Source organism: Eumetopias jubatus, unplaced genomic scaffold (genome assembly GCF_037043125.1).
Source record: "Eumetopias jubatus isolate StellerSeaLion01/CBP00866 unplaced genomic scaffold, mEumJub1_p1.0 scaffold_6, whole genome shotgun sequence".
Taxonomy (NCBI): domain Eukaryota; kingdom Metazoa; phylum Chordata; class Mammalia; order Carnivora; family Otariidae; genus Eumetopias; species Eumetopias jubatus.
In genome coordinates, this window is record NW_028274812.1 from 103,311,001 (window position 1) to 103,338,405 (window position 27,405).

A 27,405-nucleotide genomic window follows, 5' to 3' on the forward strand; every position below is an offset into this window, starting at 1 on the left:
TCAAGCATTCCAGAGGATACCACCATAAATCACACATTTTCCCCATTCCGGAATACATGCAATACCAACCCAGTCTTCAGTCGGAGGAAGGTTTGGTCCTGGCATGTGTACTCACCTCATGCAGGAAAGCTAGCAGCCCGGAGGGAGAGTCGGCACCGAGCGTCCGGCCGCTGTGCCCCACCATCACGGGTGCCTGCTTTTGCATTTCCCATGGTCCCCCCCTTCAGCCCCTGTGATCCCTCTTCTCCATTTTTGAAAGGGAAATCCAAGAGGCCCCGGTGCAAACCAGCCACTGGTTGTGAGAAGCCTATCTGAGAACTGTAAAACCGCCCGGGGTTTCAAGGCTTGTGTAAGTCTGTGATTCACTCCACGATGGGTTCATCAAGCACGCCTAAGAGAAATTACAGGTTTCTCCTGTCTGGAGTAAATCCATTATAATGAGTCACTTGTTTGTGCTTTAATTCCTCATCTTTATCTCAATCACATGAGACCGGGTTGCATCTACTGCACCGGTGTAATTAGAACACGGGATAAAATGCAAAGGTGGGCGGGCCACTGTGGACGCTGAGTTTTAAGGGCTATCAGAGTTTTGCCTGTGTCGGTGCTGAACTTGGGGAAAAACTGGCTAGCAAATGGATCGGTAAATTGTGATCTAATCCCTACCTTACGCCAAAGAGATTTTCGTTTTATTTTTTAATAACCAGGCCAAGAGTTCTTACTGAGCCTCGGGCCATGACCGGGGGCAATTCAGACACAGAAGGCGCAGTTATTAGGAAACTTCACATGGTCTGATTTCTGACAAGGTAGCCCGGCTGGATTTCCTCTCTCACCACCAAAGCCCACACATCCGGATCCTAGTGTCTCCTATTTACATACCCTCCTCTGAGCCCCAGAACCTAAGGAAAACCGCCACTTCAATATCACCAGGGGAAGTGTTGACATGAAGGAGAAATAAGGGAAAGGCAATTTTGTTACATCTTTATGATAATGACGACTAAGGAGGCCACATTTGCGGAAATAGGTCATTTCTCCTGAGGTTGCTAGTTGAGTACCGGGTCATCTGGGAACTGGAAAAGCCAGTATCATCAATCCTGCGGTTGTGTAATCAGAGGCTTTTATTGAACATGTTCTTTGTGCAACACACCTGCTCTGCACTTCGGGCGTACAAAAGGGAGTAACATAGTGAGCAAATCAAGCGAGTAACCCAATCCCCAAAGGTTTACAGTCTTATCTGAGAAAGAAAATATTTGCACACCAAAAGATTAAAAGTGAATAAACAATAAAACACAATAAATATAAAGTGAGTGGCACAGATTATAACTATTATAGGAATCAGATGGGGACCATCAGCACTTCTGGATGGACTCATCAGGGAAGACTTCACAGAGAAGGCGAAAAGCAAAGCAGAGCTCAGACAGTGTGCCCTGAATAGAACCCCAGAGTCTTTCCCAGGCAGGGGACTCTGTATTACAACCATGGTAACACTGAATGAGGGAACTGTCCAATGATAAGCTCAGCAGATTTTGCTGGCTGATCCCCCTGATGTTGAACAGACTGAATCAAATGCTTAATTCTTTTATTTAGAAGTCAATGAACTAACTTCCATGAGGGTGTCAATGTCCAGACTCCTGCACAAGGCCACGGCTGTGTGTTTGCTGGTGTCTGTGTATGTACGTGAATTCATAGGTACTTTAACAAAGACAGCTAACATTTCGATGGCCAAATACTATTCTAAGTATTTTACCTACACGTATTCATTTAATCTTTGCAACAACCCTATGAGGTAGACTCTATTTTTTTCAACGTACGGGAGAGAAAATGAAAGTCTAAGGAATTTAAATAACTTCCCCAAGAATCATGTCTTAAGTGTCTAACCACGAATCAGCCTTAGACACTGGTAGCACCAGTTTCTCCTTGAGCCACCTGACCAAGTCACTTCCTCGGTGAGGTGTGAGCAGGGCACTGAATATGTCTCCATTCAGGGTCTTCCATAGTCACCCTAAACGTGCGGTTCACTGACATCTTTCAGGAGGGGACAGACTGAATTGTGGGCAGCAGGAGAGAGGGCACAACTTCTTCAAGGATTTCCAAAAACTTCTGGAGTTTCTCTGTTAGCATCCATGGGCCCTTTCTTGGTTAATAATAATCCCAAGGCCGAGTGCCTTTACTGCCAACCCATCCTAAGAGGTGCTCTGCATCTGAGTAAGCGTGCTTTCATCCTAGATGGGACTGTTCCCTGCTTAATGCACATACAAATGAAAGACCAATCTCTCTCTCTTGTTTGTGCCCAGAGTTCCCATCTATAAAATGAGGCCATTGGACCCAGTCCTTTTTAAAGTTTTTCCAGATTTCTAATCCTATAACTATTTGGCTTCATGAGATTCCATCCTCACTTAAATATCTTGACTCTGGGTAAGTCCCATTTCTTTGTACTGAGATCTCTGAGTTATGAAAACCGGGACTGTGCCTACCCCACTCCCTTCCCTGGAAGAGACTCGACAGAAATAACTAGGGAAATGTCAAGTTAAAATCCCTTTCTGACTTCGTTTGAGAAAAATGTGACTGTTGTCACAAGATAAGCAATGCCACTTGAAAGATGACTTACTCTGCAGGTTGGTGTATTTTTCTACCTTCTGATTGACTTCTTATATTTTTTGCTTTTTCAATCTTCCTTACTTAGAGAAAGTTTTTTACAGTAAAAAAGAAAGAGAGAGACCCCATTCATTCACAAAGTGTGTCTCACTTTCCCTTTTGTAATGTAACATCATTAACACTGGCTTCTTGCTAGGATAATTAGGGGCTATTCACTGCCCCCTTTTCCTTTATCCACTCATTTCCTTCTGATGCATCAGCCTGGGTGCCTGCTTTATAAAGGAGCTTCCCCCCACCCCCAAAGGAGCTTCTACCTATTATAGTGCTCTCCTATTGGGGGGCTCCTTGTTTGAACATCGATTTGTTTACCTACAAGATTAAGAAAATGAGCAGCTCTGTACTTGAAATATGATAGTCTCCCTTCCTCATCACTGGTTTCAAAAAAACATATTGTTGGTGAGGGTTAATCTTACATCATCAGAGTAGACAGAGTCCCTCAGTGGTTCCGTGTCTTGAGGAGCAAGTCCAGAGCTGGAAGCCTGCAGACTTGAGTTTCTAGCTCTGGATTAGCTATGACCCATCACTGCAGGCTCCAGACTCCATAACTTACAACGAGCATCTTTCTGGTTCAAAAGCTCTATGTTTTTCACTTAGCTCACGGCCAACTTTCATCCAAGACCAAGCCAGGTTAACTGTGTAATCCATTTAAATTTGGACAGGTGGACTATGCTGGCAGTTGGATTCCTTTTGTACACAGAACCAGCAATGACCTACTTAGAGTCAGCCCAACTGTTGGTGACTATTCATGAGGGCCCCTCCCTTAGCAACCCACAGAAACCAGCCAGGTGACATCCCAGGCCACCTTGGCCAAGATGAACCAGACTCTTGTCCTGAGGATAAACATGACCCAACAGCATGGAGCTGGAGGCTCCAACAGGACCAAGGTCCTGCTGCAGCTCATTTTGTCTTTCTGTTCCCTTGTGGATGCCTGGCATGGCATATATACATGTATGTTGACAGTTGTTGGGGAGAAATGTTTAGCAGAGAAGAACAGCTTAGCCAGGGGGGCCTTCCAGCCTTCCCATACTTCATGCATTCTTCCATCAGCACCACAGCATGGGAGCCTTCCTTCATACTCCCCGGAGGCAAGAAGACGGGAAGAAGCACATTTTTCCTGGGGCTCTGCCATTCCTGGAACGTATGACCTTGTCAAGAACAGAAAATCACAACTTTAATGTACAAGCGGCAAGAACCCAAAGCCTCACAACAGCTGCATTCTGGGCTCACTCTTTCTTGAACAATAAGCCCCTTTGGGTCGAGTCCCCTGGGCAAATGGGAGTCTCTTAAATCACTGGAATCCAGGGAATAGGCTGGTTTTCTGTTGCCTACAAACACTGAGTTACAACCCTTGTCTTTCTGTAAGCTGGACCACTTCCTTTCCTCTTGGAAAAGACCCCTTTCTTTGTACAAGGCCCTGGGCCGCCACAGAAAGTCTCGGCCACACCGAGCCACACACGGCTTACTGGAGCCCCGATGTACTGGGGTTGGGGGAGGGAAGCTCTGTCTGGATTTCTGAGCACCTCTCTCTGCATCTCCCTCTGCTCTGTCTCTGTCACTTTCTGTGTGTTTCTGAGTGAGCCTCAGTCTCTCTATACATCTCTGTTTCTTTCTGTATTTTTCTGGGTTTCTCTCTGTAACCCTTGGCCTCTCTCTGCGTCTCTCTGACTCGCTGTGAATGTGGGTATCCTGTGGTGGGTGTCTCCATCTCCCTGTCTGATCTTCTCTCTCTAGATCTATAGAGACACGGACACGGAGGATTGGAAGACTTGTCTGCACATGTCCACGTATCTGGGTGGTTCTCTTACAACCCAGAGTCACCACGCCCCTCAGTGTCTCTGTATTTCTGTTTCCCCCTTCCCTCTGTTTCTATGTCTCTGTCTCTCAGACATTACCTCAAAAGTGAGTGAACTTCTACATTATCCCTGAGGCCTCACACAGATAATGTTTATGATAATTCCTTGATCTTTTCACACTAGGGAAAGAGAGGGGCCACAGTGGGATATGTGCAGCTATTGTTGGTCTCACGCCCTGGGGATGGGGGACTAGGGAAGGAAGGGGGCGGCAGCCACAGAGAACTGGCACCTCTGCTCACTGCCCCCCTAAAAGGCACTCAGGCTGACTTACTACCATTCTCAGATACGCCTCATTATTTTACAGCAACAACAAAAATTTCAGTAGTGCAACCATTAGAAGTGTGAACATAACTTTAACCATACCTAGATGAGAATGGATTGTATAAGAATCCTTTCAATCAAGAAAGAAATCATTCCTAATTATGACTCACATTGTGCTGTTTTTAAAAGAAAGGTCATACAGATGGCATGTCTTTGAGAACCCCCTTCTTTCGCACTCACCTCCCAAGTTAGGAGTATGGCCGGGTTTGTTAGCTTGGCCCTTTGGTGGGGTGACAAGAGAAATCAGTAGAAAGGTTCTGTTGATGACAAAAGTACAATTGCACTTAATCATCATTAGTCTGTTTTCGATTATCACAATTATTCAAAGCACATAGAGAATGGTGACCTACAGCAATTGATTTTATCCTTTCACTCCAGCCCCTCCTGCTTTATATTAGCACTGCTGACAACATAGGAACCAGCTGGTGTGAGGACTCCTCCACCTGCACCTGGCCTGGCTCTCTCGCCTGTGGGGTCCCTAGTGTGGGAGGAAGGTGGGAGGAGGCAGGTGAGTGGTGTGGAGAGACCGAGCAACACTAGAATGCCTCCTAGCCCTCAAATAGCTCTCCTCAGCTGGTCTGCTGGAACCTTCCATGTTACAGTCATCCTTTTATAATGCACCTGAGTCTAAAACAGCCTTTTTTCGGGAAATGTTGCTTAGGACAGGTAATGCGTTAACTCGCCAGTAGGATGATCCCCACATGAGCATAGACTAACGCACCACACTGGATGTAGAAAGAACGCAGACAAGCACATTTTGTATCCTGGGTATGGGGAGCCAGGACTGACACCCCACAGGCAGGTACTGCGAGGGGACAGAGTTCAGTCTGGCCTGTGGGAGTTTGCTACACAGGGAGCCCAGGTCTACAAGGCAGGAGAGAAGACAGATGATAAGCCTACTTCCTCTGAGGAGGAACTGACTTGCAAGAGCCTAAAGCTAGTGGGCAGAGGAAGGATTGCAAGAAGTTAGCATAAATTTACCCAGTTCCTAGACCCGTGGTTCATAGCCCTGGGAGCTCATCAGAATCACTGGAGACTTTTAAAAATAAATAAATAAAATTTTTTTTAAAAAGTGACAGGCCCTAACCCCAAGAGTTTCTGGTTTAAATTTTCTTGGGTGTATGTGGTATTTTTTAAAAGTTCTCTAGGTGTTTCTAAGGTGCAGCCCACATTGAAAACCACGGACTCCAACAACCAACAAACTGATAATAAAGTTCTGGGTATAATCTTGACTTATCTTTTATATAAAAACACCAAGAGAAGTGGGCCAAATGACTATTTCTGGATCGCACTGAAGGGCGGAGTAGCTCTGTGTGGCTGGATGGATTGGTACGGAAATCCCATCAGAAAGGAGCCATGCTAAATCCGAAGGGATTGCAAGAGCCCAGCCTCTGAGAGAGCACCAGGCAGACCAGTGTGGTGCTGGGTTGGGGGGCGCGGGGTGTACTTTCGCCAGGCAGGCTGGTTAGAGCAAATATGTACAATGCTAGGTACTTCAGGAAGGCGTGGATGAGAGGGTCCCAGCCTCAACTACATTAGAACAACCTCGGGAGCTTGTAAAATTCCCAGACACACCACAGACCAATCCAGTAAGCCTCTCCAGGGGTGGGACTCAGGCAACATGATTGGAAGCTGCCTACTTGACTGCAATCTTTGGCTAAGGTTGAGGTCCACTGCTTTAAATCACTATTGATGTTTATTCTCAATAAAATGTAGCTTTTTAAAATTTCAGCTGGAAAGGATATGGAGGGGTCAACAATCCCCCAGGTTTGGAGACCAAGGACCAAGTTTGGGTAGGAGTAACACCAAAGGACCTAGGAAAATAAAGGGAAGAGAAAGGAGGGAAGGTAAAAGGGGGATGAAGGAAATCAAAAGAGAGACTAGAAAGGCAAGGGATATAGGGCGGGGCAGTGCTGCCACTCAGGGCCACAGGGTGTGGCCCTACTGTGGATATGGATCCCATCCAGTGTTGGCGTGGAAAACTCCAAACTTCTCTTGTGATTGGGAATGTCCCCTGGGCCAACCCTGATGTCCCTTTTGCTGCTATTCAAACATTTTCCCATGTTTCCCTCACTCAGAACAGCTGAGGGGTCGAAGCTTGGCATAACAATACATGGTTTCTGCACTGTGCGAGTGAAGGTCAAGGAAAGGGCATGTATGCTACTAGACTGTAGAGCCTTCTCTACCACACCGCTGAGCCAGCCCCAGCCTTCCTTTACACCTCCAGTAACTGTGGCAACCAGCCCCTCTTGAAAATCAAGCTATTAGGAAGTTCTTTGTGTAGCTGCAGAATTTGTTTCCCTGGACTTCCTCACTTTGTATGTGGCTCAGCCAACTGGAGTCAGAGAGAAGGAGCAGGCTGTCACAGGAAGATCAGATTCTCTCTGCTCTCGTTTCTGTGCTTCGGCATGGGCTTGCTCTCCTGCTGCCTAGGTTGAGGTTTGCCCCCCGCAGCAAGCCCCCACCCCCATCCCCTGCCTGGCCACTCTCTTCTAAATGCATATAAGTCTGCCTTCCTCTCCTTGGATGTGGTGCCACTACTCCAGAAAGAATCTGAACAGCTCAAAGAGGTACTCACGGGGCACTTCGGAAACACCCCATACCACAGAGCGTTGGGGTGACAGTTTTAGCAACCCTCCACATGCAATAATGAGTATGAAGGCTTTACCTCAGATATTCTGGAGACCCATTTTGCAGAAGTTACTCGACTCTTTAAAGCTTCTCTTATCTGGAGAGAGAAAAAAAGGAGTTAAGAATTAAAAGATTATGAGAAGTCAACACAGGTGTTCAAGCCGGGCGAACACTCTGGTAAGAGAGTGTGTGACCAGCCAGGCCCTGGCCGTAGGTGGTGTTGGGGTCAGTAACTGGGAGGAGTGCTTCAGGAGAAGGTGGGGAGAGAGAGCGACATAAGGAGATGAGGCTGGCACAGGAGCTCCTACTCAGAGGCCTTAAACATGAACCCCGTGGCTAAGAAATACAGTTTGCCACAAGTTGGAGGAATCTTTGATTTTGCTTTGGGAGTAGGTTTTCGGAGCACTTGAATAGTTAGACATTTCCCGTAGCTTGTCTGTTATTTGAAACCCCCTTTCTAGGGGCGCCTGTGTGGCTCAGTCGGTTAAGTGTCTGCCTTGGGCTCAGGTCATGATCCCGGAGTCCTAGGATGGAGCCCCGTGTCGGGCTCCCTGCTCAGTGGGGAGCCTGCTTCTCTCTCTCTCTCCCTCTGCCTCTCTGCCCTTCTGCCCTTCTACCCCTGCTCATGCTCTCTCTCTCTCACATAAATAAATAAAATCTTAAAAAAAAAAAACAACCCTTTCTAGAGGCCGATCCATAGTTAAAAAAAAAAAAAGAATCCTATGCAACCTAGCAAAAGTCCTTGGAATGAAGAAAATAAGAATAATAAATAACAATTATATTTTGTTTTCTAAATATATATTAACTAGATTTCACATAAATATAAATATGAAATGTAAATATATTTAATACATATTAAATAATATATCATATATAATTTTATATCGTATATTAATGCTAATGTAATCAATAATAATATAAATTGATATAATATACTAATAAAGCATGTTTATGTATTAAGTAATATATAATATATCGTATATTTTACTAACATGATATATAATATATATTAATATAATGTTAATAAGGCATGCTTATATATAATTTATTAATATATCAAATATTTTGTTTCTTAAATTATATTTTGTTTTATATTCATATATTTTTTAAAAACTCTTCAAAGCAATTTTCATGCCTATCATCTCATTTTATTCAAGAAATAATCCTATAAAATAGATACTATTATTTCCATTTTACAACTGAGGACAGTAAGATCAGGAGATGAAGTGACATCCAAAGTCAGTTGACTCCTGAGAAGAACTGAGACTTGACTTCATGTGTCCAGACTCCAGACCAGCCTGTCATTTTCCCTACATCTCTTGTGCTGAATGCAGGCGCTGTCTTATTTCTATTCCATCTTCCCTTCTACTTCATAAAATGTCATTCACCTTCCAAGGCCTTCACAGCTAAGAGGTACCTAACTCCTCCAGCTCAGAGTGACTTCACGCTTCCCAGGAAATGCAGTATTCTTTGTCACACATGACATCCAAAGGGGGAGAAGCACTCCCTGGGACTTGGGGGCTGTGCATTCAAGGGTCCATGGGGATATGGGGAGACAACCTGGACCTTCTATTTACATTTCTTTCTTTCTCATCCTTTTTAAATTTTATGTTTCATTATGTGCAAAATACATACTTTGTAAATTGATAATAAACCCATCTGGGGACATATGTTCACTGCTTTTTACTGATCCTAAAAAAAAATGTGAGGATTACTGGCATAAACAACTTTATGTCAATTAATCATATATGGTCCTGTGACATCTTTGAATCTTGACCTTTTACACTATAATGTTAAATGTAAGAGGTTTTGATCTTGATAGAAAGTTCTATGTCTTAGAGTTCTTTGCACATCTCATGACACTTGGTAAATTAATAATAATTCTGCTGCTGATGCTTTGACAATAAATGCTAGTTGTGGTATTATGATTAATAAAAAAATAATCATATGGTATACAACTGTGTACTACCTTAAATGCTCTGTGTTTTTTCACTTGCAAAATCACATTTGTTCTTTACCAGGATCTAGCAGAAGAGGCAGGAAAATCATCATTATCTCTGCTTTCCGTTTGGAGGATCTGGGTTCCTGAGAATTAAGGAACTCTCCCAGTGGCGCAGAATTAGTACACAGAAATAGAAAGACTGAAACACCAATACTCTACCACCTCTAAATAATTTTTATTAGGTCAATATGGTGTTCTAATAACAAGATAAAGGAAGGACCAGTGTGAAATGCCTCTTTCATAAACCTCAGCTATTAACTTAATAATAGAATTAATTAAAAATCAACCCTGCAGTGAAGGTGTTTGCAACTACATTTGAGAGAGTTGTTTACTTTGCTCACTCTAGGAGGCAGCACAGTACAAAGGAAAGAGGGTGAGCTCAGAAGCCTGAGGAAACGTTTGATATTTCATGCATGTTTCGTTTCACCACCTATACACACTCAATCTGCAATTGGAAAATTCCCTTCCCTGAGTCTCCTGCTCTTTAAGGTGGAACTCACTGTCCCAACCTCCCTTGCTGCGGAGGTGCAGCCATGTGACCTGGACTCAGCCAATCAGTCATGACAGTGCAAAGAAGCAGGTGCCAGTGGACCCCACAGGCTAGGTGGAAGCGACCTCCAGGACAAACAGGAACAGCAATTCTAGCTCAGCATCTGCTGCCTGACATGGGCCTGAGAATGAGTTGTGCTGTCTGTGCCCAGGGAAGTGGGAGGAGCACTCGGGTCTAGTTCTGTGCTCTAGATTGGGAATTGTTCCTGGCGCGTAGCCTCTGAGCCTCCAAGCCAGAGAGACCTTCCCGAAGATGATACTGTGAGACTTAATAAATCCTCTTTCTCCTTCAACTTGTTAGAATGGGTTTCTGTAGAGCTCATGGGCAAGTTTAATCACTCTGAGTCTCAGTGTCCACATCCATAAAACTGAAAATAAAAATACCCAAGATTGTTTTAAGGATTAGAGCTGACATACATAAAATGCTTAGCTCCGTAGGAGTTTGCCAGAGGGTCGATTTTACTTGCATCATAAAGAAGAGTGATGCTGTGTGCAAGTGTCTGCACAAATGATTGAGGTCAAAGATGCTCAATAAGTGGTCTTTACAAGTGAGGATTTCAGGGCCAAGTACTGATAATGAAAAAAAAGAAGAAGAAGAAGAATTTACAATACCTTGGGATCCAGGATTGTTCCAAACACCAAGATGAAGAAGCCCTGAGAAAGACAGAAGAGGGAAGAAGAGTCATTTTAAATACCAGTACTCATCAGTTCTTATTCTGGTAAAAAAAAAAAAAAAAAAAAAAACACCTAAAATAAAAACAATTTATTAAATCTTTGACTCTCTTAAGGTCACAACACCTAGATTCATCCATTTGATGAATTTTGACTGAGCATCTTGCATGTGCCACACACTTGGGATACCTCGGTAAATCAAACAGACCAAGGTCCATGATCCATACCAGATGATGGGATTTTCTTTTTAAATTGGGCAAAATAAAAGTGTTTTGCATTTATCAGGAGCTCACCACAATGTATATCTCACCAGAATATAATAGTCTGAGCAAGAGCTAGAGGAGATGTTTAACCATGGACAGCAACCTTGCAATCCTTGGACAAACTATAAGGAAAGAAACTTCCACAGGAAAAAAAAAAAAAAAAGCAAAAGTGGCTATGCTCAGCTTCTGTTAACACTCTCAACCTCCTTCCCCATCCACAGCCAAAGATTGTTATAAAACTTGCAAAGAAAAATCAATTGCATGGACCCTCAGAAGACTAAGACCCAAAACAGACTGAGCTGCTAAGCACATAACATGTGCTCAGAAACAGATGCTCCAAATATGAGGACATGGAGGGAATTCCTTAGCTCTCAGATCCCTTACCATCCATCCAAACACAGACCCCCATTAAAGTCAAAAGGAAGCTGTTCCTATATAGATACAGTCCCTTTGAATTGGCCCAAAACCACCCTGGAAGAAGGAAGGAAAAGTATTTGTCCCATTTTCAGACAAGGAGAAAGAAACTCAGAGATTCAACTTTCAAAATGTGATAGATTGCAACATTCATTAGACAGTTTCTCCTGAAGGTGTGGTTACTCAGGTCCTGGCTCACCTGAGAAGAGAAATGAGATAATGACCTTTGGTTAACAAGGCATCACCTTGTTAAGCTGCTTCGATTTCATAATCGAATGTGAACCCTTACCCAGGCAGAGGTCTATTAAGACACATGGGTTTCATGTAAATGGCATCATAAAGATGTTGCACCCCTGTGGTCCTCAGCAGGAACAACACCAAACCCACTGCTACCTCTATTTGTAAGAAAAGCTTACCTGAGAAGTGGAGGATTTCACAGAGACTGGTGCTGGCCATAAAACTCATCCATTCCCCCCAAACATACTAAATATACCTATCCATTCAGCCAGTCCAGCAAGCACTCCAAAGCTTGGAGAGCTTCTTTGGGATTGCTTTTCTGTGTGACACTCTTAGCCTACAAGATAACTAGTGAAATCTGTCGCTGTGTCTACCAAGAAAATGTCATAGATAGCAAGGTCCATTAGGTTATAAAGTGTCATTTGTATAAAGATGTTTGGGACAAATACATCCAGGCCTGGTTTCAGTACTAGGAATACATTTTTAAATCAGAATCTCCATGAATTTTGCCTAAGAATTAAATTTTTTAAATATCTAGGAACCATAATTTTAGCCTGTTTCCTCCAAAAAATACATTCCTCTGGCTAAAGGATGAAGAGGAATTTCTCTCCTTATAAGATTTTCAATTTCTCGAGGCTAAACTAAGTATATTCATATCTGCAAAATTTAGCATAATGCTTGACACAAAATCATCAGTAAATGTGATGTCTCTGTGTATTTATTTGTGTGTGTGCCTGTGTCTACATCTGTGTGTGTGTTTAATGGCTTTATTATGCAACCTGCATTTGTACAGTCATAAATATGTAACAGGGAAATATTCCACTTTTCATTGGTCCCACCTTGGGAAAAGTTACACAAAGCATCATTCAGAAAATGTGGATAAATTATTAATCAAGGGTTTAGTATCTGATTGATAAAAATTCACTGGTAGCAGCTTCTTTGCATTTCTTTTGGTAGATAAAGCACAATTTGAGCAAATAAATCTCAAGGTATTCTCCAAATTTTTAAAATATATGCTTTACTGTTATGGAAGGAAATGTTCGTATCCCCCCGCCAAAATTCATCTGTTAAATCCTAGCACCCAATGTGAAGGTATTTGGAGGCATGCTTTTGGGAGGTAATTAGATCATGAGAGTGGAGCTCTCATGAAAGGGATTAGTGCTTTTCTAAAAGAGACCCCAGAAACCTCCCTTGCCCGTCCTGCTATGTGATGTTATAGCAAGAGGATGGCTATCTGTCCATGAGGCAGGAAGCGGGCTCTCTCCAAACACCGCATTTGTGTGTGCCTTGACCTTGGACTTGCCAGCCTCCAGAACTGTGAGAAATAAATTTGTTTATTTAAAAGCCACCCAATCCCTGGTGTTTTTGTTATAGCAGCCCAAATGGACTGAGACATTTACTTTTCTCCCACCAAAACAGCTATGAGGGGGTCCCCAAAATCTTACCCAGCCTACAGTTACTCTCAGTAAATACAAGAGAGGATACCAACCAGGAGTTGTGGGTTACAAAGTAAGCAGTCAAGTCAGCAACTGACTACATACTAATAGTTCCCTAGCAAAGGGGGGGGCGGAAGGGGGGGATGTTTGAGCTTTAAAACCAGTGGAACAGGGCTAGGACCGGGAAACCTCCAGAAAAGTCTTTCTCCTACATCTTCTGGACCTCGCCGTGTGTTCAGGGGTCTCTCTTCTCTGTCTGCTCCATCAGCGCCCCTCATCTCGGTTCATCCTAAGATTCTGCTCGTCCCGCTTCCTTCCTCTTGCTTGATTGTGTCCCCCACCTCAGCAGGTGGATGGCTCTCCTTTCTCTCCTCCCACACTGGGTGTCCCTGGCCCACTGACATGCTGGCAAATAGCAATAACCAGCTCTCCTAATTTGTAGCACTTGCCAGTCTCCATGGTTAAATACTCCCACACTGGCTGGCTTGAATCTAGCAATGCAACATCACCAAACGTGGAGGAAGCGGCGGACACATCATTATACAGTGTTTCCACCGTACAGATACAACAGATGCAAATAACGTCAGGAGCATAGGAAAATGTAGACAAATAATTAGTAAGTAATGCCTTTTGAGGATGTAGGACCTTACACAAAACCTTTGTTTTATTTAATTACAAGCTTACATATTTAATTTTTAATGAGGTCAGTTGGCAAAACTCCTGAAAATAGAAGTCATTTCTCTTGAACCAGTACACACCAGCTCCAGCACACCAGTGCCTATGGCCTGCCCCAGTGTCGACCCTTCACCCACACCCCGCTCTCAGCTTCTCACCTCCATTAGTACCAGCATTTAGATGAGCTCCACCCTCCTTCGCAGGAGTCAAGGCAGAAACTGAATTGAAATTACAAATTAATTCTGTCACCACAGGTAAAGGAGCTCATGGTAACAAAATGCAAATGCACACAGCCTAGTCCAGAACAAAACTCACAGTCAAGATGGCCCCCGGGGGAGGCGAGGAAAGGGAAATGCAGAGGAGTAGATACATGAACTCCTTAAGGGCTCCTGACAGCCATGGGACACACTGAACAGAAATTTGAGAACACTAGGTGGTTATCCCAGCCCTATCTGTGACTAGCTGCATAAACACGGGTAAAAGCTATACAAAAAATGTTGGATACACTTCATCTTTTTCCTATAGAAATGCATAAAAACAGAGATTCAAAAGATGAGGCACCCCTATTATTATTAACCTTGTTTGCGAAGGCGTCAAAATGCTTATTGTAAAACGAAATTATGTATGCTTCATTTTTGAAAGAGAAAAAGGAGAAAATATTTGACTTCAAATCTCTATTATCCATCAGGTAAAACATTTATTTTCAAATAAGCCTACATTCAGAAAAAAGGATTATTTTAAAGGTCATTAGAAAAATCAAAGCTTTCTTATCAATCAGTTCCTATCTACATATTTAATATTCAGTAGAATAAACTTTGGCTCATTGGTACACAATGACAGAAAAAAAATGAAAAACAAACAAATTTCAGTAAGGAATTATTGAATATGAAATACTATACAGTCACTAAAGAGACATATTTATACATAGTAACCTCATAGAAAGCTACTATATATTTTTAAGTGAAAAAGTAAGGTGCATAATAATGTATATTTTTAACCCCTATAATATGTCAAAATATATTTGTATATAAGCATAAAAATTTGGCAAGAAGACACATGAAACTGTGAACATTGCTTAATTCATAGAGGTGAGAGAAGAGAAACTCTTTAATATCACTCTGTATGACTTGCCTCGTTAAAATAAGATGGTTTCCAATGGGAATTAAAAATTCTAAATGGAAAGAAATATAATAAAGATGCACATTTTAATACCTCCAGTTAGGTATCTGGATTTGGGGGAAGTGGTGATGTTTAATTTCTAAACAGTAGGAGCTCAGCCTTACTGTTGTGCTGTTTATGATCTTTAGGTCATTTTGGTACTTGGTGCTTCCTATTTGGTGTTTTATTTCATTTTCCTAACACCCTTATAAGGTGGGCAGTATTATACCCATTTTATAAGTGAGAAAAATGTGGCTCAGAAAAGTTAAGCAAGTATCTTAAGAGATCCTTACACATTAGTAAGTGAGAGAGGCAAGATTTGAACCCAGGCCTTTCTGGGGAAAAATAGCTTATTTCCTGACTCAATATGCTACCCCGAATATATTGTCTTTTATAAAGAAATATGACTGCAGAAGTTCCGATAACAAAGCTTCTTCCTGAATTCTCCCACTTACTACCTGGTCAGTAGCATCTAGACTTACCTGGAATGCATTGAGCAAGGAGAAGATAATGTGGAAGGTCAGGTTGCTGTCATCGATGACGGTGGCTATCCCGAATCCCCAGGTCAGTCCCAGCAGCGGTGTCAGGATGGCGATATTCTTACTGATTCTCACAATGGCTCTCACCTCTTGGAACATGGAACTGCCAACGGTGGCACGCTGGGTCTTGACAATCACCAGTGTGACTGTGATCAGGTTTACGACCACGATGGCGAGGGCTGGGACCACGAAGGCCAGGAGGGCCTTGGTCATGTCCCAGTTGAGCCAGCAGGCCTCAGGTCGTAGGTAGCCTTTGCTGGGCTCAGTGGCAGCAACTGTGACAGCAGTAATGAGCAAAGGGCACCCGTAGCCAACTGAAAAGAGAGCAGCCACCAGGACTGATTTGGGCAGTGTATGGAAAACAATCAGGATTCCATACAGGATAAGGAGTGCCTTGGCAAGCATCCAGAAAAACACAGAAAGGTAAAAGAAATGAACAAAAAATGTTGCTGCCACACATCCATTGTGGTGTGTCACGGGACCACTAAGATAGGAAGCCACAATGAACCACACGTCAGCCATCAGCAAGGTGGCCGCGATGTTGGTGATGCACACGTGGCGTAAGTACGAGATCTCTGTCTTCGTCACTTGGCCCCAGACCAAGGCCTCGATGATCAAGCAAAGGATCAAGCTGCAAATCGAGATGCCCAGGCCTATGTACGTGATATGAATCAGGATCGGGCTCTCCAAGATGTGGGGTGACATAAGAATGGAGAAGGAGGTAAACAACTTGCTTGGCCTACATTTGCAAACAGCTTGCTGGGAGTTTTCTTGAATTATTTGACAGGCCTGCTGGTCCCATCTGCTCTCCAGGGAGTGCCAGCCAACACACTGTGTCCTCCTCTCCTCCGACTTGCTGATCTTTTCAAAAATCAGTGAGATTCTTTTAAGTTCCTTGGGCAAAATGACAGACAAGACGAGCCCATTGATGGTGACGTTCTCCAAAAGACTGGCTTCTAGGATGGCCCCAAGAGTCGGAAATGCAATGCTGATGGCCTGGGAAGGAGCAGGCACCTTCTGAAGTTCATCTCTACCGATCAGCACCCGCCCAGTGACCTCACTGCCCATGTCGTTAATTCTCATTGAAAAAGTGAAATTCTTCCCAGCGTTGTCTCGGGATATGGTGGTGCCCGTAGTATGAATGAAGACGTCTGATATGTCAATGGGATACTTATTTATAAATAGCTTTCTTGCAAAGGAATTGACCGAGTGTAGCAAGACACAGCTGCTGTTTCTTTCAGGGATGAAGGTCCAGTTTGAGATGCTTTTGCTGTTAAGAATGTGGTTGGCCATGATGCTATAACTCTGCCAGTGAAAAAACAGCATTAGTACTGAGCCACTACCCAAATCTGCCAGGACAGTCAGGATTCACTTTTATAAAGTGTGGTCCTCCAGCCAGCCACATAGACATCCCCTGGGAACTTCTTAGAAGTATGAAATCTTGGGGCGCCGAGTCGGTTGGGCTTCCGACTCTTGGTTTCGGCTTGAGTCATGATCTCAGGGTCGTGGGATCGCGCCCCGTGTGGGGCTCCTTGTTGGGCATGGAGCCTGCTTAAGACTCTCTCACCCTCTGCCCCTCCCACTCATGCTCTCTCTCTCTCTCTCTCAAATAAATAAATCTTAAAAAAAAAAAAAGAAGTATGGAATCTCGGGGCCCACCCCAGAGCTAGTGAATCAGAATCAGCATCGTAATGAAATCCCCAGGGTATGGAAGTTTGAGCCGGAGAATAGAGCGAGGAAGGAATTGCCCTCATGTCATGTATGAAGCATCTCCCTGTGAGGCAGGCAAGTGGGCAGCTTTCCCCAAGCTCACTGACATCATCGGTTTCCCTTCACACCAGGGTGAAGCCAGCCACTTGTCTACCCTGCTCAGAGGACCCATCATGCAACGAACATCTATTAAGTCCCAACTGTATGCAGGACCCTGGACAGGAACGTAGCAAACCGAAATGTGACACCAGAGGCTGAACCTCCTTTTTCTCCTCTGCCTCAAAGATCAAAAATAAAAGAAGTGAATCCAGGTCCACTTCACACTTCTGCAGCAAACACGTGTGGCTGTTTTCTTTGCATGCGGCTATTTTCCATTTTAGCAGCCTGTTCTGACTCAAAAGTGAGAGTAGGAAAAGACTCTCTCTGCAGGAACCAGAATGGTTCTTATAGGTGTTCAGTAGCTGAAATGTACGTTGGAAAAGATTCCCATGTCAGACCCAGCACCCATTAAGTTCTGTCTCTAAACGCATATTGATTGTGTTCACCTTTTCCATTTTCCCTTGCTTATTCTATGGTGAACATTTACTGAGCATTTGCTACCCAAGGCATCACAGACACTGATGTGAAAGACCCCGAAAAGCCCACAGAATACTCCAGCGAACCTGCATTCCTTTGCACCAAAATGTCATTCTACCGAATCAAGGTCACTCACCTGCATCTTCGCCTCATCAACACCTGTCAATAGCACCGTGGATATGTTGTGTAGGAGCTGCACAATGACAGCGATGTTTCCCGGGATCCGGGGAGACTGCTGAATGTTTCTGAGTACACAGGACAAATCCTCCGGACACTTTTGCATCAGCATGTCTGTGATGGTCTCAGACTTTCTGGCATACTCTTTTACTATTGTATTTCCTCCAAATGGTTGAACCGAATATGAATTTGTCTAAGAAAGGGCAAAAAGAAAGTTTGTATTAGGTTACTTTTGCTTTGAATATGAAAGTACCTTTAATAAAATGTGGCATAGCCTTATCATGCAATTGTACATTGCAAAATGTTTTTCAATTTTACAATTTGCTGTGGGATAACTTGCCCCATACCAAGGTAGGTGAACAGAAAACCGAAGGTCCAGGTTGCCAACTGACTGCACCTAAACCCTCCCCCTGCAGAGAACAAATGCTATCTCTACCATAGCACTTCAGAGTGCTTCTGTGTATATACACTGTATGTATGTCCTGGACATCTGATAAATTTCTAATGTCATTTAAGCTTATTTTTACTAAGCATATTTTAAACATAGACATTCTGAACCAGATTTGGATGAATCAAAAGAGTGACTGAAAATAGTGATAAACAGGTTGTGCCACAGATTCAGGCTCTGGGTCCCACACTTCAGAGCAGGGGGCAAACATGGCCCCCGACTGGCTGCCTGTATTTGTAAATAAAGTTTTATTGGGACCCAGGCTGCTCATTATTGAAGTATTGTCCATGGCGGCTTTCTTGCCACAGTGGCAGAGTTGAATACTCGCAAGAGAGACCCTATGACCCACAAGGACTAAAATATTAACCATTTGGCCCTTTACAGGAAAAAAAAATTGCCAACCCTTACTTTAGAGGACCCTTTTTTGGCCTCCTTTTGCCTGCTCCCTCACAAGACGAAGAGACTGTGGGGCCTAGAGGATATGCCCACTCTGAACTCATGTCCCAGCATCTAGACACTCAAATTCCCTGCTCAGCAACCCCAAGCCCACTTCCGGGGCCTGCATGGGCCTCTTCCCAAAGTCTATGCTACCAAGGATGGAGCATGCCACCAGTATGCTCACCACTAGGCCTGAGAGATGGCCAAGGGACACTGGTTTTCAGGGTTATGAGCATGTGACCTTGGCTTTCCACCACCCTGAAGGTGCAGGATAGAATCTGTTGGGAGACCAGCAGAACATACTTTACTTAGCAGTCTGGAAGCTTGATTTAAAGCATTTAGATATTAAAACATATGGTACATGGGTCTCTATGTGTATCTTTGCCCAGATTCCTCAAATTAGGGGGGGCCCGGTGATGGACACCCTGGGGTGGGCAGTCTTTTGAAGTCTGGTCGGGGACTTCAGGTACAGCATCCACTGGCACTCCCCCGGTCACCCCCAAAACCACCAAATGGGGAATGTTCCCTAGGACAAAAGAGATGCAAAAGTGCTGACTTCTCTGAAGGAATCGAGCTGAACTTCAGAAAGGTGAAGCCCCTAGGAGAAGAGGAGTGAAAGAAACAAAAAGAGAAGAAATAATATTTCACCTGATTTTATTTATCAAAATTTGATTTTTTTAAAATGTGTCATTACTTAAGTATGTATGGAAGTAGGTTCATTTGTTGGATAATGAAGTCCTTCCCTTTAGGTCAGCTTGCTCCTCATGCTTTACTGAACACAGAAATCACCTGGGGATCTCGATAACCTGCAGCTTCAGATTCAGCAGGTCTGGGGGGTGGGGCCTGCATATCTAAAAGTTCTCAGGGTAGGGGCACCTCGGTGGCTCAGTCGTTAAGCATCTGCTTTCAGCTCGGGTCATGATCCCGGAGTCCTGGGATCCAGCCCCGCCTTGGGCTCCCTGCTCAGTGGGGAGCCTGCTTCTCCCTCTCCCTCTCCCTCTGCCTGCCGCTCCCCCTGCTTGTGTTCTCTTGCTCTCTCTCTCTGTCAAATAAATAAATAAATAAATACAATCTTTTTTTAAAAAATAAACAAATAAAAGTTCTCAGGGTGGCCCATGCTGCTGGTCAGAGAAGGGTACTTGAGGACCGAGGCTTTGTAGTAAAGAGCTAAGAGCAAAGATGGAGAAGTAGGCCATGATCATTCTCGACAGCTCTTGTAGCTCTGAGCTGAGGATCAGGTTCCTTTGTGTCATGAAGCATGTGGGAGCCCAGAGCACAGACTTTCAGATGCCCAAATTTAGGACTTCCATTCTCATGCAGAGAGAGAAAATGAGTAGGTGTTTATTCACGTTAAAAAGCACTCACCTACCAGCCCTGCTTCATGCTCCCCCTCTCTCTTATTGACCATGCTAGGCTTTGCTAATTTGGGGCTCCCCTCTGTGTGAGAAAAAGGATACTACCTCAAAGATGTTGAAGGCATTAAGAGTCCGGCAGGTTTCAGTGATCTTGTGCCATTTCTTTTGCCTGCATAAAAATCCCGTATTCCCCTGAGTGTCAGGAGGGCAAGGTTGGCTGCAGTGGGAATTGTCTACACAGACACCATCACATACACCTGGGGAAATAAAAGGTACCAGCATCAGATGGAGAGCTCAGGGCTCTGCACTGAAGGGGCCAATCACCAAGGTGTCAGCATAAGGAGGACACATAAACCCCGTGGACATCAGATGTATTTTCTTCACAAAGTGGAGGAAGATTGCAAGAGATCAGTGATCGTCATCTATTTCAGTGACAAACACCTGTTGTCTCCAACAAACTCTTATCCAGAACTCAAACGTATAAAACAAATAAAAGTGGAACTTCCCCAGTTGAAGTGACAAGGGAGAGCCCACGTTCAGTGCACGAGGTCTCGCATACCCCACAACTCCCTCAGAGTCCTCCAGCTCCCCAGAACACAGTATGGAAGCCAGTGCACCCCATGTTCTTTGAGAAAGCTCTCAGCTCCAGAACTTCGTAATGAGTTCTATCATCCATGAGTTCTCACAGCCCTGCTCTGGCCACTGCTCCAGGCTGGCCTGGCTCAATTGAAAGAGTTCATGGCAAAGAACTCTCTGGCCAGGATGACGCAGAGGGTCCTGGGAGGAGAGGGGAGCAGGGGCCAAAGGTACAATTTAATATGAGAAAACTAAAACTAAAGAGTCCAAATGCGAGCCATCAGGGAGTCCCATCTGTCATACCATCAAGAGAGGGCTGAGCATGGCTCTCTGTCCTAATAAATAAACAAAAACTTCCATTTGATTACTAACCACTGCCAACATACCATGTGGCCTGGCAGAGATCTTCTCCTTGCTTTTGTTGGCAACCTAGAAAGGGAAAATCAAAATCCACATGAAAACTAACTGTTGCAATGCCAGCCCAAAGATCCACTTTAGTCACAGACTAATGACCACATCCAGATCATCTCTGATGCCAGGCCACCACCAACAGCCGAGACCATGAAGTACGTCATCATTTTGTCATCAGTCTGGACAGTTTTCTCTCCTGCTGCGACTCAGCAGGATCCCTCCTTCCTCTCCAGCAAGAAGGACCAGCATTCTATCCAAGAAATACACTGAGAGCAGAGGTGGAATTACGTGGAAGCTAATGGAGGCTAAGCTTTGGAATCCCTTGCTTGTATGGGCCCTTTCAAAACACTGACAGAGGGTCCAGCAATGTGTTCACACAATTGTATATTTTATTAAATTTTCAAAGCCAAACAGTTTAACCATCTTCTGTTCGGACCACTATTTTTTGCCACTCCACTTTGCCTTCCTTCACACTCTCCCCCATTTTGGATGGATATCACCAGAGAGGCTGTAGGTATTTATGGAATCTGGACAAGTAAAGGTTGAATTGGGGATCCATCTAGTTTGAATTTAATAGGATATAGTTATGAAATTTGCAGTCATTTCCACATTACAATGGGGACATCGACATGTAAGTGGCATTCGTTTTAAAATATTTACAATTCTTAAAAATATAGTATTTACAATGAGTCACAGAACTAGAAAATTCTAAGTGTTCTGGGACACCTTGTAGCTCATATTTGAAAGAAACTTGTTAGATGCTTTCCCAAAGTTGACAACAGTCTTACATATTTACATGGCATTACTAATAATGAAAGGAGAAGCTGAAAGATATTTTTCTAAACTAGCAATAATAAAAAACAAATTTGATCAGCAATGCTGGAGGAAAAACTGAATAATCTTTCTATTTTCTCTACAGAAAAAAAATATTATAAAATTATTGACATGCAAGTATGGAGCCAAAAATGTAGAGAAAAAGATGTGGGCAGTTTATGAATAAAAATACTGTGATTTTACTGGGTTTATTACTGAATAATGCTGAGTAATTGCTGAATGTAAAACTCTTTAGCATTTCTAAATTTGTTGTAAAATTTGAAATTTATTGTAATTACTTTCCTCAATTTAAGTAGACAATCACTTTTCCCTTAATTTTGTATTTGTATTTTGTATTCCTGTTCTTTAAGGAAACCCCCTCCAAATCTAGGCTTCCCCCTATCATGAGCACTTCCCACCTCTCCTGAGTAAAAACCCCTCTTCATCCCACCCATTCATATCAGACTGGAACCTTCACTGAGAGGCAGTCACACATTGTAGTCAAGGGGTATACTCTGGGAACAGACTACCTGGGTTCAAATCCCAATACCACTACTTGAGACCTTGGAAAAGTTCATCTCTCCAGGCCTCAGTTCCATTATCTGTAAAGTAGGGTAAGAATGATAGTATTATAATTGTGTGATACCTCAGAGCACTTTAATGAAGAATAAATGAGATCATCCTATGAAAAACACTTAGAATGGGGCCTGGAATATTGGAAGTGGTATTTAAGACTTAGCTCGCATTATTACTCTCTGAATAGGGACTTACTGAATATCTATGACATACAAAGCTCAAGTTTGTCCCTTCCAAGAAGTCTTTCCTGATCCAGTTCTAAATGATACATCCTTCTCTCTCTCTGGCTCCTGTAAGATTTATTATATATACCACTATAGCACTCATTCAATGCTTCTTATACATGCACATACTCACTTACTTGCTATTTACTATCTAACCATTTTTATATGCATATATTATCTTTTCAGTTAAATTGTATGTTCCTTAAGAACATGGGTTGTGTGTTGTGTCTTTTATATCCCCCTACGTTGCTAGTTCTGTGTCTCACACATATGTGTGTATGTGTACATAAACATGTATGTATATACTGACATGTGCATACATGTATGTGTTTGTGTGTGTGCGAAGAGAGAATGAAAAGGAGACTGAAATGTCCTGTTTTTGTGCCAGAAGTTTGCTCTCTAGTGGCTAGGAAGAGCCATGGTCCAATTCTCCAACTTGCATTCCAAGATCTAAACCACCAGGGAAGAACCTAGAAACTCAGTGACTTAGCTATGTGAGTAACATGTGGAGTTCATGTCCCTTTCCCCTTCAAAATATTGTTTCTCTCTATGTTATCAAGAAATAAGCCTGAATCTTCCATTTTCTCTACCAATAAGAATTTATGGAAAATCTGAATTGAGCATTTAGGGTCTGTTCAAGGGGAAGAAGGTATCACCGAGGATTCGTGAAATACAATGTCCTTGAAAGCCCTGATGTAAAATGACTTCTCGTTTCACAGTCTAGAGATCCAAGCCTTATTATATACCTGGAAGACTTAAAGGCTTTTGACCCAACAAGAATAATAAAATGTAATTTTTTGCATTTTGAAAGACCTTTTTATTTTAAAGGTAAGGAAGGTGAGTCTTTGATAGAAGAGGTGACTTACCTGAGGCCACGCAAGGGGTTCTTCTTAGACCTGGGTCTAGAACACAGCTCTTCTCAATCCTATGACACTGTCCTTTCCTTTCCACCAAGTCAGCCCACGTGCAAGGACGTAGGGTGTGGGGAAGTGATGCCCTAAACCCATTCTGAGAGGGCCATGGTCCCTAATACACCACAATTAAAGCACTTCAAAGTGAACAACTCTGGATAACCCTTGGCCCATTAAACAGAACCCCATGAAGTCACATTATATTAATCAGATATGTGGGCAGAAGACCATGGTGTGCTATTTACAAGGAATTCTGGAAACTCTGTCTTCTTAAGTGAAGGACCTGATTCACTTCCTCCCAATTAACTTGCCAAAGCACATCCACATCCAACTCCTCCTGTTCATTTCACTTCTAGGGTGGCCTCCAATATGAGCCCCTTCAGCTTCAGACATCTGCAATCTTCTGCAGAATACTATGAAAAAGACCCTTTGGAAACCTGTAATCTGCTAAACCTGAGAAGCGGCCTGAGTGAGAAGGGAGGTCAGGAGAGGGGTAGCACCCAGAAGCTCAGCATCCAGCAACTTGTACGTTGAGAAGAAAAGTATGGAGTGTTTGTAAGGTGGTCCCCAATAACCAAGAAAATAAAACCAACATCCCAGGCCCTGTCTACTCTCCACGTTCTGTCTTGTGGGAAAATATGGATGAGGAAATGAAGAGGGGAAGGAGAACCAAGTTGTGGGGTTGGGATGCTTTCTGGAAGTCTTTCTGAAGGAGTCTTTAGCCTGTCCCAAAAGCAAGGCACCAGCTCAGTGCTGGGGAGAAGGGGCGTCATAGAGAAAACTCCCGGTCAGTGGCACACTGCTTAAAATGTAAAGTAAGTATCATTTGGAAACTCCTACAAAGAATTTCCAAAGTCATTCTTTCCTAAGGAGGCTTCTGCCAAGAAGGCACATAATATAATGGAAAGAACAAGAAACAGAATCTAAAGAAACAGGGGTCCTGCCTTGGTGGTCCTGTGGCTGGATCAGTATGTAACCTCAAGAAAATCACATTCCATGACATGGGCCTCAGTTTCCCTCTCATGTAAGAGATGGAGCTTCACCAGTTGATCTCAAAGCTCCCTTCCGGATCTTGTAGTCCAATAATAATAATAATTTGATATTCCCAAGAATATGAAAGTAGTTTGATGTCTCTCTCTCCATCTATCTATCTCAATGACCCTCCACACCTTATTTTAAGTAAGTAACTGTTAAGGACATTAAAATGACTTATGGTATGAGGGAAAATATTCTAGAGAGCGTCATAGGGCTCACTGCCCCAACAAAATTTACAACCAGTACATTGCTACAAACTTCATCCCAGTTAAACCTTGATTAACCATTGACTATCTGAGGGGCTCATTCCTCCTTCCGGCCCATCCATTGTGTTCACGCTCAGGATTCTCAAAGAGATCTCATTTTGGGTGGGACAATGCTTCATTGAGCCAGACGGTTCCTAGGTCCTGCCCACTAACTGCTGTTAAGTATCTCCCAGTCACTGTGACACCCCCTCACCACCCCCACATTTTCATGTGCCTCCATGGAAGTAGCATTCCCCTGGTTATGAGCAATGACAAGCTTCACCATCAAAGGATATGAGAAGAAAAAAAAAAGGAGTTTATCAACCTCAAATCATTTGAGTCTCGTCGCATCTCAGGAACTCTTAGGGAAAAATCAAAGCGAAAGTAGTTTGAGGCTATTAGCCAAAGTGGGTTTTGGATACCTGTCGTTGCAACTTCTTCTGGCTGGACCACTGCATTCTCCCTGCACTTGAGCACAGATAAGTAGGAGCTGCCTCACAGACGGGTTTTTGCTCCCATTGCTTTCCTACCAGGCTTCTCCTCCCACCTCCCTTTTCTTACCTGGCATAACATCCTGCAAGACTCTGTGGGCAAAAGAAACACGAAGCAGTACAGCCAAAGCAAGTGAGTCATCGTCTTCCACGCAGCTGCCTTTCTTGCTTCTAGAAAAATTAATGAAAAGCAAAGTGTCTCCAATCTGAAGCTTTTTGAAACTTCTCCCTGCAGACCCAGTCAACCTGTAAGCCTAGGTTCTGTCCTTCGTCAACGCAGACTTCTCTGCCTCGCAGGTGGCATCCCTGTGGCCTCCCATCGATCACGGGGAGGCTGCAGGTGTGAGTAACAGTTGGCCCCGGGAAGCGCAGGCAATGGGATACCTCCTGTGGGAATCCCTCTAAAGGAAGCTGCCTGCTGGGCTGCAATGAATAATAGCCCGTGTTCAGGCAACCAGAATGATGGTTCACTCCCTGGGCTAGGCAGGCCTGAGAAACGTGTGGGTGGCTATGGTAGAAGGTGAGCTGGGTTCCTATGTGCAAACTCAGCCCAGAAATACCTTGGGAAGGAGAGTAAGCTCCAGGCTTGGCCCGTGATCCTCACTCCCACCTGACACCAGAGCTGTATTTTCATAGGTAGGTAGCAAACTTCAAAACTGATCTTAGCCAAGTCCTGCCATTGTGATTTCTGCCCAAACTGATGTCAAAACTGAAATGGTTCCTTGGTACCTAGAACATTGCTGGACACGTGGTGGGTCCACAATATGCTCATTATAGAAAGAGGAAAGGAGGGAGGGAGGGGAGGAGGTCAGGAAGAGCTGACGATTTATATCAGGTCCACGCTCTGTAGACGACTCATGTAAGTTGAATTTTTTAGTATTAAATTTTAATAATTTTAATATTTTTCATTTTGAGTGAAATCCTCTTTGAACGGTATTTGATGTTTCTTTGCTTGTAGATGGAAGGGTTCAGAGGACTTGGTGTTGTCAACAAAGGCCAGGAGCTTTTGCAATGGTCGATATTTGCTATTTGACCATTTTTAGCCAAATAGGAGTAGCATTTCTCCCAATCATGCATAATTCTACAGCAGACAATACCATTATTTTAAAGACTAGGCAAAATGTCTTTTTAACCATATTTCCTGCAGTGAACCTCACTGAAATCCAATGACTATTTAAAATATTTTACATTGCCTGTTTCAGCCTGTTGTTAGTAGGGTTTTCTGGAGGTCCATGGTTCTTTAAGCACAAGGATTACTTTGTTGCTCATCACTTTCAAATGTATTTAGTAGCAACCCAGATAGACACACAGTTTCAAGTAGATTTCAGTTACCTTGGCTTCCTTGTTTCCAACTTATATCTTTCAAATGGATAAAAATCCAGTATGAAAATCACCAAAGTGACTTACCACAATCATCACCAATGCAGTTACTGCTTTGGGTAAAATCATCAAAATTAGAAATTAAAGCCACTGATGAATTTGTTGACATAATTTTCATAAAATCTGAGCATGAGTCCATGTTTTTCTGAATTACATTAATTTTACATTAAAATTCTCATCATACAGAATGTTTTCTCTTTAAAACTACTTTTAAAAAAAGATTTAAGGAATGATAGAAGACAACAAACTTTTGAAGGGTTAGCACTGCTCTGCCCAGATACTCAAATAGATTTTTTTAATATTATTTATTTATTTGACAGATAGACAGAGAACACAGGTAGGCAGAGGGGCAAGCAGAGGGAAAGGGAAAAGCAGGCTCTCTGCTGAGCAGGGAGCCCGATGCGGGGCTCGATCCCAGGACCCTGGGATCATGACCTGAGCCGAAGGCGGTCGCTTAACCGACTGAGCCACCCAGGCGCCCCTCAAATAGATTTTTTAAAAGGGGCTGGGAAGAAGTTGAATGATTAGATCAGGTGGATGGATCAATATGAAATCTTTGTTTGCTTAAAAAGTTTAAGGTGTCATATTGAAAAAGATATTTTATTGTCCTGTTGTTTTAAATTTTAAACGTAGTTGT

The 27,405-nt window shown here is 43.3% G+C and overlaps 1 protein-coding gene across 1 annotated transcript; it reads right to left on the reverse strand.

Annotated features, from left to right (window-relative positions):
• Positions 1–6,706: 6,706 nt before the first annotated feature.
• On the reverse strand, positions 6,707–25,530 carry LOC114204392 (adhesion G protein-coupled receptor F2). The gene is made up of 8 exons (XM_088023757.1): positions 25,459–25,530; positions 21,069–21,111; positions 20,212–20,363; positions 17,825–18,058; positions 15,346–16,707; positions 10,621–10,662; positions 7,495–7,554; positions 6,707–7,087 (listed from the first exon to the last, which is right to left on the reverse strand). The coding sequence occupies exons 1-8, from the start codon at positions 25,528–25,530 to the stop codon at positions 6,707–6,709; spliced, it is 2,346 nt and encodes a 781-aa protein (XP_087879883.1).
• Between the last annotated feature and the right edge of the window lie 1,875 nt (positions 25,531–27,405).

Coding starts and splice junctions, on each gene's coding strand:
- LOC114204392 (XM_088023757.1), bottom strand. CDS start 25,530: ATGACTCACTTGCTTTGGCTGTACTGCTTCGTGTTTCTTTTGCCCACA. Junction 16,708..17,824: donor TTGATGAGGCGAAGATGCAG/GTGAGTGACCTT, acceptor TTTCACTGGCAG/AGTTATAGCATCATGGCCAA. Junction 7,088..7,494: donor GGGTCTCCAGAATATCTGAG/GTAAAGCCTTCA, acceptor ACTTCCTAATAG/CTTGATTTTCAAGAGGGGCT.